General features: G+C 33.3%; 2 protein-coding genes across 3 annotated transcripts; both read left to right on the top strand.

Annotated features, from left to right (window-relative positions):
- The first annotated feature begins 1,391 nt into the window (after positions 1–1,391).
- Positions 1,392–7,348, top strand: PARC6 (plastid division protein). 2 transcript variants are annotated; one of them, XM_028069265.2, is made up of 12 exons: positions 1,392–1,978; positions 2,772–2,885; positions 3,014–3,151; positions 3,251–3,355; positions 3,445–3,567; positions 4,215–4,583; positions 4,737–4,832; positions 4,942–5,058; positions 5,422–5,487; positions 5,568–6,344; positions 6,605–6,795; positions 6,920–7,348. In XM_028069265.2, exons 1-12 carry the CDS (start codon positions 1,724–1,726, stop codon positions 7,002–7,004), a joined length of 2,436 nt encoding a protein of 811 aa, XP_027925066.2. In that variant the 5' UTR covers positions 1,392–1,723; the 3' UTR covers positions 7,005–7,348. The 2 variants fall into 2 exon arrangements, with proteins under 2 accessions (XP_027925066.2, XP_085527951.1); XM_085671825.1 differs by lacking the exon at positions 1,392–1,978 and adding an exon at positions 2,339–2,553.
- Positions 7,349–8,818: 1,470 nt separating this feature from the next.
- On the top strand, positions 8,819–12,922 carry LOC114182752 (succinate--CoA ligase [ADP-forming] subunit alpha, mitochondrial). Its single transcript, XM_028069683.2, has 7 exons — positions 8,819–9,096; positions 9,222–9,431; positions 10,151–10,321; positions 10,858–10,981; positions 11,134–11,195; positions 11,729–11,810; positions 12,467–12,922. Exons 1-7 carry the CDS (start codon positions 8,911–8,913, stop codon positions 12,604–12,606), a joined length of 975 nt encoding a protein of 324 aa, XP_027925484.1. The 5' UTR covers positions 8,819–8,910; the 3' UTR covers positions 12,607–12,922.
- Positions 12,923–13,944: the final 1,022 nt, after the last annotated feature.

The following is a 13,944-nucleotide window of genomic DNA, read 5'->3' as shown; positions in this document are numbered from 1 at the left end:
AAGAAAAAATATTAGATTAAAGTTCTTATTTCGAAAAGTAAAGAACATGTTTTAGGTTATTATTCAATACATGTTGAACATAAATAGATCCACGTGTCATTGTAGATGAACCTAGACAAATAAATTTAGAAAATGATAGAAGAGGTTGTGGAACACGAAGTAATTTCAGTATAATATATATATAAAAAAAATGAGAGTAATTAAGTTTGAAGATACTGTTAAGAGTATTAATTTACTCGTATAATAATTATATGAATTAGTGTTATAAAGATAAAAATGAAAATACACTGAAAAATAATTGTAAATTGTAATTTTTTAGATCAAGATAATAAAATTTATAGATTTCTTTACAAACAGACGTCTTATTTTTAAGTTAGATTTAAAAGAAATTATTTCTAAATTTTGAAGTTTAAGATTATCTCTAAAAAAAAAGATTATTTCTAAAATTTGAGTCCAACAAATCTTCAAGGTTTTGAAATTTAAGATGCCGAGTCATATGATTAAAACATATTTTTTGATATTAATAAAAAGTAATAAAATATTTTTTTATGATAAGAACTATAAATACAAGTAAAACAAAAAATTATGAAAAATTTAAATTTAAAAATATTTTATATTTAAATAAAAATTTAAAGTAAAGCCTTAAAAATAACATATCATATAAAATTTAGTTAAAACAAGGCGTTATTGTCTATAATAACTTTATTAATTGTTTAAAACATATTATAACCCATCTTATCGTAAGAGAAATTATTATCAAACAATAACATTACCAAAATTACACTTTTCTACAACATTTTGGAAATAATTAACGTCATTTTTTTAATATGTAAACTTTGATCATACATAATGTTTCAACTTATCATATTTAAATTGGAAATTACTTCTATCACTCTTATATCTTCTTTAATTTTTTTTAAGACTATTAGTACTTTTATTTTACATAACAAGACTGTTAAAACTGCACAAATATTAAGAATAATTTCTTGAAATATTTTTTTCATCAATAATTAAAACGCGCAAATCTCTTGAATTATATTATGAACCCCGTGCATAGTTTTATAGGTGTAAATAATTTTCAATTAATAGTAAAATAACATGTTTAAATATTGTTTTCACATCACATGAGTAATTCATATGAAGAAGTAACAAAATATTTTTTTAAGTAGTAATTTTATTGCTTTCTTAAATTAATAGATAAAACACAAAAAATAAACGAAGCGTAGTTTATACTTTTTAATTAAAATATTGCAACATTAAATAATTAAGTCCAATGTGACATCTTTATTTAATTTATTTATACATATAATTAATCATTAATAATTAATATATAGCGCATGTCAGAACCATTAGGTTAAATTAAATCCCAAAAATATAGCTCAATCGGTGATATATCTATGAGAAACACCAGAAATTTCCACTTATCACATTTATGTTCTAAATTTTCATGTTATAATTTCCCTGAAAATATTCCTAACTCCCATTTCTTTTTTTCTTGATTTTCCGTTACATTTTCGCTCCCTTCTTTTTTCCAGCGTTTTCCACACTCATCACTTGGTTCTCACGTTTTCTGTTTCTCTACCAATTCCATTCCCGAACCACCGATTCCACCTCGCGCAATGCGTTCCTCTGAGTTCCAATTCGAAGGGAACGCGCGTCGTTGAAGCTGATTTAAGCGCTTTTCGCCGCTTAGGGTTTTAGGTCAGGGAATGAGTGTGAGCTCATGGCGTTCACTTGCGCGGCTGCGATCGCTCCCTCTCTCCGCGGCATTGCTCGCATCGGCTTTTGTGACCACAAGGTTTCGCTCGCCGGTTCTCACAGCGAAGTGAATTCGGCGTCGTTTTGCGTTTCGTCGCGTGCGGGGAAGAATGATGTTTTGCTCGAGAGGAGGAAGTTGAAGTCGGCTGATACTCGCGTTGTCGACAATGCGCAGACGAAATCCAGCGTTGGAATTGAAATTCCTGTTTCGTGCTATCAGGTGATAGAGCTTACTGCGCTTGTCGTATTGTGTGCCTTTTGTTTTTCATTTTTTTTAATTTGTTTAATTTTCACTTGACGAATATAATTGTAAGGTCAAGGAAGAATCTTGTTGTGGGTTTCCATTTAGAAAGTGTTGTATATTTTTATAATATTTATTCTGTTTAACGATACATGAATCAATTTTTTAATGCAAGTATTTTAAAATGCTAAATAAAGTAACGGCAGCGTAACATTTTTGTAATTATGTATGAAAATGAAAATTATGAATAAAAATGTTTTCTGAAACTGAAAATGTCTTCAAGTTCTCAGTAGAGGATGACGATAGCTAAACCACTAATTCAAGTATTGGTTTGATGCGTGAATTGCAGTGGGAATTTATATCAGATTAAATTCTTTCATAATTGATTCCGATTCCACAATGACAGTGAAAGCAACAAATAATTCTTTCTACTTTTTCAATTTTTGGATATGATTTTTGGGACTAGAATAAATTTTGGCGGTTATCTAAACGCACTTACTATTAGACTTGCGTGCGGAGCCTAGCTTATCTGCAATTATGGTACATTGGAAGTGGTGGGTAACTGTATTTTTGTTTTCCATTTAGTGAAGGTGTTGGGGGTCGGATTGGAAATTTTATGCAGTTAGGACGATTTTTTATAATTTCAGGCTTACTTCTAGACTGATAAATATTTTGCTATCTTTCTTGTATAGCAAAATCCTGTTCTATTTTTGTTTCACTTTTCTTAAGATTTATACTTCACCATTGATCACCCAGTTATGTCATCTTGCAGCTCATTGGTGTTCCTGATCGGGCAGAGAAAGATGAAATAGTTAAGGCAGTTATGGGTTTGAAAACTGCAGAAATTGATGAAGGTTACACAGTTGATGTTGTTGCAGCTCGTCAGGTGTGGACCGGTTATGCTCTGTGATTAGCTGATTGTAAATTTGTGCCAAATTTGGCCTTTGACTTGCATACCAATTAATTAACTGTATCGAATGTTGGTTGTTGCTCTTGTCTAATTTCGCTTTGCAGGATCTTCTGATGGATGTTAGGGATAAGCTTCTTTTTGAGCCAGAATATGCTGGCAACCTGAGGGAAAAGATTCCCCCTAAATCCTCACTTCGAATTCCATGGTCTTGGTTGCCTGGTGCTCTTTGCCTTCTTCAAGAGGTACCCCTGGCATGTGAATAGTTTTTCTTTGATTTTTTCTTGTTCTAATGGTTCACTTGCACGGCTTATGACCATTACTTTTATATTCCTGTTATTCAGGTTGGAGAATCAAAGCTTGTGCTAGAGATAGGACAGACAAATCTTCAGCACCAAAATGCCAAGCCATATACTGATGATATGATTCTTTCTATGGCGCTAGCTGAGGTAAGACATGTGGACAGATAGGTTGAATAATTACTCCCTGAATTTGTTGCAGTGTTTACCCTTTCTTTACCATTGGTGATTTCTTGAAGTGTGCAGTTGCGAAGATTGGCTTTGAGAAGAAAAAAGTATCTCAGGGTTTCGAAGCTCTTGCTCGTGCTCAGAGTCTTCTAAGAAGTAAACCATCTCTTTCGAAAATAACACTGCTATATCAGGTAATTTTTTTAGAAGTCTTTATTCACTAAATATTTTTAAGTCAATATTTTATGAGTGAAAGATTGGGTTGTAAAACCTACCCTTTCATTCAACAGAAAAGAGTAAAGATCATTAAAGTCAACAAATGAAAAAAATGTCACTCCTAACTTTTCTTTCTGTATGAGTTTTCTGAGAATTATTCAGTGCATATATAGTGAAAACGATTATTTGCATTTCAATATTACGTTGTTATTGCTTACTATAATTGAAGAAGCTTTAAAAATAGAGACTTCTGGTCAACTTTTAACCAACCTAGGCACAATCAGACAATACAATAATATAAATATTTAGTAACTCGCATCCTTATTTGTTTATAGTGACTTTATTACTCTATCAATTCTGTTTTAATTTCATTCTCCCTCCTTTGTGTCATACTCTTTTTACTGGCCAATATACCATTCCGTAGCAGTGGTGGTTCAACTTAGTTTTGAAGAAAAGTCACATTTTGGCTGTTTCCTGAGATATTTTGAAAAACAAAATGATTCTCTTTTATGAAACAATCGAAACCACCCCTGAAGCATCAACTTCTTTTCTATTTGAGTTATCACATTATGTCTCTATATTAGGCATGGAACACAATCCTGAGGATGCTTGTCATGGTTTCTAGATTGAAGAATCTCTTGAAGGGCTTGCGCCAGCCTGCACCTTGGAACTACTTAGCATGCCACATGCTCCTGAAAATGTTGATAGAAGACGAGGTGCAATTTCGGCTTTGCGGGAATTGCTCAGGCAGGGTCTTGATGTTGAAGCTTCATGCCAAGTACAGGACTGGCCTTCCTTTCTGTGCCAAGCATTTGACAGTTTGCTGGCGAAAGAGATTGTTGATCTTCTTCCTTGGGATAACTTAGCCATGATGAGGAAGAATAAGAAGACGATTGAATCACAGAATCTAAAGGCAGTAATAGATTCTAATTGTTTCTATAGAGTTTTTAAAGCTCATATGGCAATTGGGTTTTCCAGCAAGCAAAAAGAGTTGGTAATACCCTCTCTGAATCTTGTAGGCATATAATTCTCCTGTTATAGTCCATATTTCATAAATACTGTTTTCATGGCATACATTTTCAAACAGTGTCTTTCTGAATTTCATCTTGATATTAATTGTTTATTTTGAACTGTTAATATTATGCAGATTAACAAAGCAAAAGGAATATGCGAATGTTTGATAGTTTCAGAGGGTATTGATTTGAAATTTGAGGAATCTTTTTGCTTATTACTACTTGGTCAGGTACATTTTGAATCTTGGTTTCCAGCAGCAATTATTTTTTCCTCCCTCCCCAATTTGTCCTTGGAGTATCTGCAGCATTATTTGTCTCTACTTTTGTCTTAAATTGTAGTGCACGGAGGCTGAGGTGGTTGAAAAGCTTAAACAACTTGAGTTAAACTCAAATCCCAAAAATAATTCAGTCTTGGGGAAGGCAATAATGGATGCTTCTGCTGTAAACCCATCATTGGTATTTTTCTTGTTACCATGTTTATTATTGTTTTTGTTGCTGTTGGGACATGTTAGCTATGACTTAGATTTCAAAGAGTAGTGTATTTTGGAGCAATTTATGCTCATATAATGTTTATCCTAGAATTCAAATGGTGTACTGATGTTCATTTATTTAATTGTTTTGTTTTTACGTTGAAGAAGCTCGTTTTAACAGAAATGTTTTTGGCTATAGAAAAATCTTTATGGATTTTAAGTTTCTACGTGATATAGCAGCTTATCTTTAATGCTTCAAGTCTTGCGTTATATCCTTCATCTTGAGGCTGTGATAAAATCTCAGCCTTTTTTTATTTCTTATATCAGACCACTTGCTGAACTTGTGCAGGAAATTTGGCTGAAGGATTCAGTGCTTGCATTATTTCCGGATACTAAAGATTGTTCTCCAGCTTTGGTGAGATCAGTTATAGTAGGCAATAACTATTTCTCACTTTGATTTTGAAAATTAATGTTTATTGATGACCATTTCTGTAGGGCCATTTCTTTAATGCTCAGCAGAAATTTTCTGGAAGCAAGAATTCTAAAGGAGGAGCTCAACAAATGTTGCCCACTATATGTCATAGACCTCTGTCCTCATCTGGTTCCTTGGAACGAAGAGATGTTGAGGAATCTCGCTCATACATGAGCTCTTCTCCTACTGTAGGGTTTGCTGTCAAGCAGCTGACTCCTACTGATTTACGGAGTTCATTGCTATCAGGTAGAAATGAAAATGTAAGCAATCCTATTGAGCCACCAGTTCAAGTGAAAAGGAACCTTGGTAGTCATCGCAGTTCAGGAATTTGGCATGGTTACTTCCCTCAAGGACACATATTTGGAAGAATAACATACTTTACTGCATTGGGTTGTATTGCATTTGCTTCCATTAAGTTGTCAGGAATTGGCGTAAGCAAGACTCTTATTGGTTCTCATTCGGCTTTTACTAAAGCAAATGGTAACATTAATTGGACCGCAGATTCAGCTGACAACCCTGTACGCCCCGCTTATATTAGGGAAAGTACTGTGACCAACAAACTGAAGAGGATCATTTCGATGTTTAAGATACATTTGTTGCAGCAATCAGGTGCTCGAAATCATGATTTACATACTACCAGTACCTCGTCTTCATCTATTAATATTTCCAGAAGGCCAATGCCTGTGGAAGAAGCAGAAACCATTGTTAGGCAATGGCAAACAATCAAAGCTGAAGCTTTGGGACCTAGCCATGAAGTTAATTGCCTAGCTCAAGTTCTTGACGAATCAATGCTTGCTCAGGTAGTTCATGATGTGGCTTTAACCTCTTTTTTATGTGGTCAAGTGCCATTTGAACTTGGTATTGTTCAATAATTCATCTCGGCATTCAGTGAACTACTTCACTGTAAAATCATCAAGCCCCACCCATATATTTTCTTGATTGCTTTTGACTTGTGACATGTATTTGGTAGTTTGTGAATATAATAATAGAATGGAATTATAACGAATACAAAGTCATGTAACTCAAGAAAAGAATTAATTCGTGTTGTTATCCTTGCCAGTGGAACGGTTTGGCCACTGCTGCAAAAGAAAGATCTTGTTACTGGAGATTTCTTTTGCTCAAGTTATCCATCATTCGAGCTGACATTCTATCAGATGGAAATGGAGCTGACATGGCAGAAATAGAAGCTCTCTTAGAGGAAGCAGCTGAACTCATTGACGGTTCTCGGCAAAAGAATCCTAACTATTATCTGTAAGATGCCTAACTGCCTGACTATCCGTTTCTGTTATTTGTTTTCCTTAGTAACAACAATCAAGCACTGCATAGTGTTAGTAATATGCTTATTAACTTATCTTTTTTCATTGATTGATTGCAGCTCTTACAAAGTCAAGTATGCTATGAAGAGGCAAGACGATGGATCATGGAAGTTCTGTGAAAATGATATAATCGAAACACCATGACGTTTGGCTGATTATTCCTATGCCACGCCAGGATAACGTATGTTGCACACCTAACTTGGTTCCTTCCCTAACCTTTTGTTTTCTGGAGCCTTAAAATTCAAAATACAGATCTCCATTCAGGTCAATGATGACACCTAAGTATTTCACTTTACACAATATAAGATCCTACAGCCCCTCTTCTTTCTGATATTTACCTGTAAGAAATTCATTGGGATTCATATGATCCTATTGATTGATTAGAATTCATTGTGATGTATCAGAAAAAAAAAAATGAAAAAAAATAACATTTCTGATTCAATTTTATTCTAATTCTAACAGAAGTAATGTCAATTGTACTTTTGCTACTCGTATTTTTCCTTCTGCCTTTAGTTTGATGGTGGTGGAAATAAAAATGTAGAGTTCAAGGACAAGTAATTGCTTTTATGTTTGTCATTGCAAATCAAAAATTCCTTAGAGAAAAAAACAAAAAAGAAAAACAGAAAGAGTCCTTCTCTCCCATGACAAAATTAGAGTGAGCTTAAAAGTGATTTTGTAGTTGTAAGTACATTTTTATTGAGCGAAAATAAGGATCACAATGGATACATGGCTAGTAATTCTCTGTACCAGTTCCATTAGATGAAAGTTAGTTCCGTGCTTGCACGGTTATTGAAAAGGTGTATTTGCGAATTTTATATATACTAACAGATCTCTGGAAGTATCCGTGAGTATTCATTCAAATATTAAGTTTTAAACAAACATTAATATAATAACAATGTTTTATTGATAAATAAACAATTTATATATTATAGTCCACACACATGGTCTATAAGTATTTAAAGACTCTGTCCTAGTCTATTTAGTCTGTACCAAAAATTAAGTATAACTATATTTGAATAATTTCAATTTGTGATACCTGCTATTCAACTTCATTAATAGGGGAATATAATGTGTAACTGCAGATATTTTTTGCCATGCGTGTAAAAAATATTGAGTACTTTTAGTAAACTATTTATTAAAAGAATGTCGATGGTAAGGTTTTTATTATTGATTATGGGATGGTTAAAATTTAATAAAAACTTGATAGATAAATTTGTTCAATAATAAGTGAAATATACAAAGTTACAAAGTTTTGGCTTCTTTTAATAATTTTCTCTCAACTAAAAATAAAAATTCTAGAGTGCATTTTTAAGAATGTCGTCATTTTTAATTTACTCGAAATTAAATTTTAAATTATTTGGATTGAGATATTGATAAAAAAAAATTAATATAAAAAAATACTGAAAATTAAAGTAAGAGTTTTAAGTTTAAGGCCGAATTATTACGGGACACACCTATTAGAATAAACTCTGATATGAAATTTAAAATTATATATTTTAAAAAGGAATTTATATTTAAATTTTTGAGAAATTACATGTTAATTAAAAATTATTAAAATATATGTCTTAAAATACTCTTATATTAAAACAAAGCCATAAGGAGATTTTAAAAAGCTAAGCTACTCTAGTTTACTTACATATAGTAAAATAAGATCCTCGTCATGATCATTGTATTGGTGATTATAAGGTTTACTTACAAGTAAGTAATTATATTTCTTTTAGTTTTCTCTCTAATTAATGTTAAGAAAACTTTCAACGACAATATAAATGAAAATAAATATATAATTAAAAAAAATTGTTAATTTTGAAATTTGAAATAGAGAAATAAAAGAAAAAGAAATTAGAACAATCTTTCATAAAAAAAAACCCTAAGGAATAAAGCCATTATATTTATTTATTTTTAAATAATATTGTGTTTTTTTTCTTTTTTAAAGTAAAAAGTCCAAGAAGGAGGGAGGTATTTGGGGGCATTTGGGTTTTGATCTGTGAAACAGCAGCAATAGTAGTAAAGGAATTCACATTCTCCACTCAGAAAGAAAACAGAGACACAAATGGGAAGACAAGCCGTCACCAGATTGCTGTCCTCCATCGCCTCGCGCCGCCATGGCCTCCGCCAATTCTCGGCGGCCACGCCGGCTGTGTTCGTCGACAAGAGCACACGCGTGATCTGCCAAGGCATCACTGGCAAAAACGGCACCTTTCACACTGAACAAGCCATCGAATACGGCACCAACATGGTTCCCTTTCTCTTTCTCCATTTCGATTTCGATTTCGATCCATTCGTTTTTTCATTTTTTTCTCGTTAACTCCACCATCGCATGCACACTTTTGCGTCTGCTAACCCTAACTTCTGACACGACAGGTTGGTGGTGTGACTCCTAAGAAGGGTGGAACCGAACACTTGGGCCTTCCCGTCTTCAACACCGTCGCTGAAGCCAAGGCGGAAACCAAGGCCAACGCCTCCGTCATCTACGTTCCTCCGCCGTTCGCTGCCGCCGCCATCATGGAAGCCATGGAGGCTGAGCTGGATCTTGTCGTCTGCATCACCGAGGGCATTCCTCAGCACGATATGGTAAGTCGTTTCTCGCAAATTCTGAATTCATAATTTGCAATGTGTGGAATAGACATTGTGGTTTAAGGTTTGTGTTTTTGTGATTGTAATTGCGTTTTGATTTTGTTTTGTAGCCTGTCTGCGTATTCGTTTAATGCTAAGATCATGTAGTGGCTAATGGATGCCTTTGTATTGCTTAATTGATTTTGAGGGGGGAAATGGATTAGATTCCTCTAAATGGAGGAGAAGTCGATGTTAGTCATACATAATATTTCAACATATTTATACTCTTTTATACATGTATATGTACTACCAAAAATTGAATTTAAATCAATTATTGCCCTGTTTGGATACATTTTTTTTTTACATTTATAGGAAAGAAAATACAATGTGAAATAAGTTTCTCCTATAAGTTAAAATTAGTGTCTACATAAACTAATATTTAGAAGTTCTTTCGTTTTTTGTGTTTCTAGAAATTGGTTTTAACTTATGAATAGACTGATTTTAGCTTATAGAAGTTTATTTCATTTTTCTTTTTATATTATTTTCTCTCAAGTTTTCATGGAGAAGTTTATTCGAACATGTTGAAATTTCACACTTTACCCTTTAAAGTGAGTTGCTTGCTTTAGATAAATCAGATCCAACAATGGGCTATCAAATGCCTTGTGTACTTTACTTTTGGATCTATGCTGCTGAGTTGAGACTAGTGACTGAAGTTGATTTTGTTTTTTCAATTGCAGGTGCGGGTTAAGGCAGCACTTAACCGGCAGTCCAAGACTCGTCTGATAGGACCAAACTGCCCTGGTATTATCAAGCCTGGGGAATGTAAAATTGGAATCATGCCAGGATATATTCATAAGCCTGGTCGCATAGGAATTGTCTCTCGTTCTGGTACCTTGACATATGAAGCAGTGAGTATTTGTTTTCATGCAGGGAGAGACTATTTCTTTTGTTGCAACAGTGTCAGATATTGATTATGCTGTTTATGTATGGTGATTAGAATAAAAACTTTAAATTGATGCACCCCTGCTGATGAATAATGATGTGTTGCTGACATATAAAAATAGACACATTGTACTACAATAATTTCTGTCTATTGTGCTACTTTTCACTGACTGCGTTGGGTGAATCTTTTGTTCCACTTGTGACGTTATAATATTCATGTCTTGATTATTTCCCTCAGCTGTGTTTGGCATAATAAGCAACTTGCTTATTTTCTCTGGAACATTTTGCTGACATTATGAAAGTTTGAAGAAATTCCAACCTTTCAAGCATCTTTTTAAATTTTAATTGTGTAGCCTTTAGAAAATGAAAAAACTGATGCTTGTCTATTACTGAATTATAGGATTGTCCCTGGATTTATTACCATTTGAAAATTGAATTTCCTTTGATAATATGATGCATGGTTACCCGTGGATAAACTATATATTTGTTCTCAACTATTCAGGTTTTCCAAACAACTGCTGTTGGCCTTGGACAATCCACGTGTGTGGGTATTGGAGGAGATCCCTTTAATGGAACAAACTTTGTTGACTGCCTTAGGAAGTTCCTAGTTGATCCTCAAACAGAAGGTATCTTGTCATATTTTATGTTGTCATAATATTAATGTGTTCTGTTTATCAACGACCTTTGTCTTCTGTCCCTAGTTTCCTTCCTATCCAATGTTCCAGTAAGGTTAATGGGACAGTGTAATTCATCATTACTGTTTGTTTGTGCAAATCAGGTATAATTCTTATAGGAGAGATAGGAGGAACTGCAGAAGAGGATGCTGCTGCACTAATTAAGGTTCCTTTTTAACTGTTACTGATGCATAAACTCATTTCTTTTAGTACTGATCAGTATCCTATAAATCAAAATAAGTTTGTCTGTCTTGTGGGGAAGGGACCCAACCCTCAATCAGTTCAACTGTCATTAGGCATAAAATTATTTATTTGATCATATGTTGTGGCTGATGTTAGTCGAGATGATGGAGTATATTAAAAATCTTTAACTGTATTTGGATGGCTAAAGCTAGACCTGGGCAAAGAGATCATTAGACGATTTACATTGATCCCATGTACCATTTATATGTTAAGAAAAAAGAATCGAATGTGCTTATTGAAAGCTCAAAATCTTATCTTGGTAGATGTGAATCTCCTATTTTGGGTGACGAGATGTTAAATAGTTATTACTTATTAGTAGTTACTTGGTGATATTTCTGTTAAATATCTCATTTTATAGAGAAAGCAGCAAAACGTGCTCATTGCTATCTCTTTTTTGTCTTATCTAAAGGGCTATTTTCGTGAGTTTTTAAACTGATTTTAAGAATGGCTGAACAGGAAAGCGGCACTGAGAAGCCTATTGTTGCATTTATTGCTGGTTTGACTGCCCCTCCTGGCCGTCGAATGGGACATGCTGGAGGTAAGATTTCACTTTTGGAATTGATAGCTTCTGAGAGAAAATATCATTCTGTCATGTTGCTCCATTCATCATCATTAGGCAACATGCTTCTTTGTCTTGTTTTGTTTCTTGCTCATTTAGTTTCCAATTTTTTAGTTTATAGCTGATTATCCAATCATGGGTCATGGCTGATTATCCAATTTAAATACGCACACTCACATATATTGTATAATTCAAATGTTAAAATGGTAATTCTCACCCTATTTTTATTCTATCTAATTTCAATTTGAAATCCCAATTTTTTGGTTCTAGCTGATGGAAGTTTATCTGATTGTTAGATAATTTGGCATTTGTTAGTTTGGTATATAAGCAACTGTTTTTGTTGATTGTAGCCTTGTTCTGTTTCACTTGCTTATCGGGCTTAGCACAATATTTTTAGCTTAGATGCGTATCGGGCTTAGCACAATATTTTTAGCTTAGTGCATGTATCACGAGTGGCAGCATGATAGTCATGTAGGTTGAATGGTTCCTCGAGTGATTAATCATCTTTATGTCTCGTTAAAAATATCATTACATTTTGAAAATGAAGTTAGCATGGGAAGTTTCATGTTTAGTGCAAGCATTAAGAAGTGTCACCTTTTAATTTATTGTGTTTTTAATTTTTATGACATGAATAGCTATTGTGTCGGGCGGCAAGGGAACTGCACAAGACAAAATCAGAACCCTCAGGGAAGCTGGGGTGACAGTCGTGGAGTCCCCTGCCAAAATTGGAGCTGCCATGCTAGACGTTTTCAAGCAGAGGGGCTTGGTGCAATAGTTTGGGTTGATTTATTTTCATCAAATCATTTTGGGGCCCATTATTTTATAACATGTTCAAAATTTCTTGATTCCCATTGGTAATGATGGGTTATTTTTCTCTTTTTTAGTTTTGAGAGTTACGAAGAGGTGCACCAAAATAAAATTCAAGATGCTTTATATTTGCGGAAGTTTGAAACGTCCTCTTTGAATTCCGATTTTTGTTGCCTTCATTTGTAAGCGCGTACCCTCTGCCAATGAATTTCCGGCAACTAAATTGACGTCAATATTAAATGCCGAGTCTATAACGTGGGGGCCAGTTATGTCCTATGATAAAATTGTGTGAATTTCTGTGGTAGCTTATGTTGTTATAGAGAAATTTCTGTTACGGTGACACTGTCATTATAGTTAGACTTAGATATCCACTAATAAGTAACATCACCAGTGATCACTTTGATGTTGCCATGCATGGTTCCCGAAACAGATTAAAAAAGTTACTCTAGAATATTATCTTTTTTCGAAATTTTTTATTAATAAGTTTACTTTCTAGTCATGGTTAACAAATACATTACGTTCTATTATTTTATCTATACTTAAACATTACTAAATCAATGAATTATTATCGTTTAAACATTTAATTTACAAAAACATTTTTTAAATTAGAAAATGTTCTTTTTCAAAAAAGAAAATGCATTAGCTAACTTTGGCTGAATCGTACAAGAAGAAACTCGATACATTTTTGTGCTCCTTCCCTAATCATCCACAACTCTATTTATGCTTTGATGACGAACTTATCTTTTCTAGAGGTAGATGCGTGTTGATTGCTAAAAGTTATTATCCTCTTGAAGATTCATGTCAATTGATCAAATTATGTTATTGAAATTCTTGAATGGTGTATCTAAATCCATAAATGCATTCAACAAAAAATTTAAATAATGTGTAATAACTTTTAGTTATATCTCGAGCTAAACTCAGAAATTCAGCAAGATTAAAAATGAGGTGAATCCTCACCTTCTGAAATTTCATTTAAGTATATAAAGATCTAAAAAGATACAATAGTTTGAAAATTTTAATCTGAATTTATTTGAATCAAAATTAAGAAACAAAGACATTTATAACACTGGATTTTAAGATTTTGATAAAAGATTATTAAACTTATAAGGCGAAGATATCATGATTAAAAAAAAGCGTCATAAGCAATGATATTAACAAGTTTCAATGATATTCGATAAGAGTTAGAATGATTTTTTATATAAGGTCAAGCAAGAACCCTAACAAAAGGTTTAGCTGATGCTGCATAAACACGAGAAAAAGAATCCTACTCATTTAATTTATCTCCAAATTGATCAACACAATTAGT

The sequence above is a fragment of the Vigna unguiculata genome, chromosome 4 (genome assembly GCF_037176805.1).
Source record: "Vigna unguiculata cultivar grain cowpea cultivar isolate G323 ecotype 2 chromosome 4, ASM3717680v1, whole genome shotgun sequence".
In the NCBI taxonomy this organism is placed as follows: domain Eukaryota; kingdom Viridiplantae; phylum Streptophyta; class Magnoliopsida; order Fabales; family Fabaceae; genus Vigna; species Vigna unguiculata.
The sequence above is the reverse complement of the archived record's forward strand: the minus strand, read 5'-3'. Positions and strand labels throughout refer to the sequence as shown.

Excerpts from the sequence above, each read along its gene's own strand:
- PARC6 (XM_028069265.2), top strand. The coding sequence starts at position 1,724 with ATGGCGTTCACTTGCGCGGCTGCGATCGCTCCCTCTCTCCGCGGCATT. Across the intron at positions 5,059-5,421 it reads CTGCTGTAAACCCATCATTG|GAAATTTGGCTGAAGGATTC; the intron begins GTATTTTTCTTG and ends GAACTTGTGCAG. Across the intron at positions 6,345-6,604 it reads ACGAATCAATGCTTGCTCAG|TGGAACGGTTTGGCCACTGC; the intron begins GTAGTTCATGAT and ends TATCCTTGCCAG.
- LOC114182752 (XM_028069683.2), top strand. The coding sequence starts at position 8,911 with ATGGGAAGACAAGCCGTCACCAGATTGCTGTCCTCCATCGCCTCGCGC. Across the intron at positions 9,432-10,150 it reads GCATTCCTCAGCACGATATG|GTGCGGGTTAAGGCAGCACT; the intron begins GTAAGTCGTTTC and ends TTTCAATTGCAG. Across the intron at positions 10,982-11,133 it reads AGTTGATCCTCAAACAGAAG|GTATAATTCTTATAGGAGAG; the intron begins GTATCTTGTCAT and ends TGTGCAAATCAG.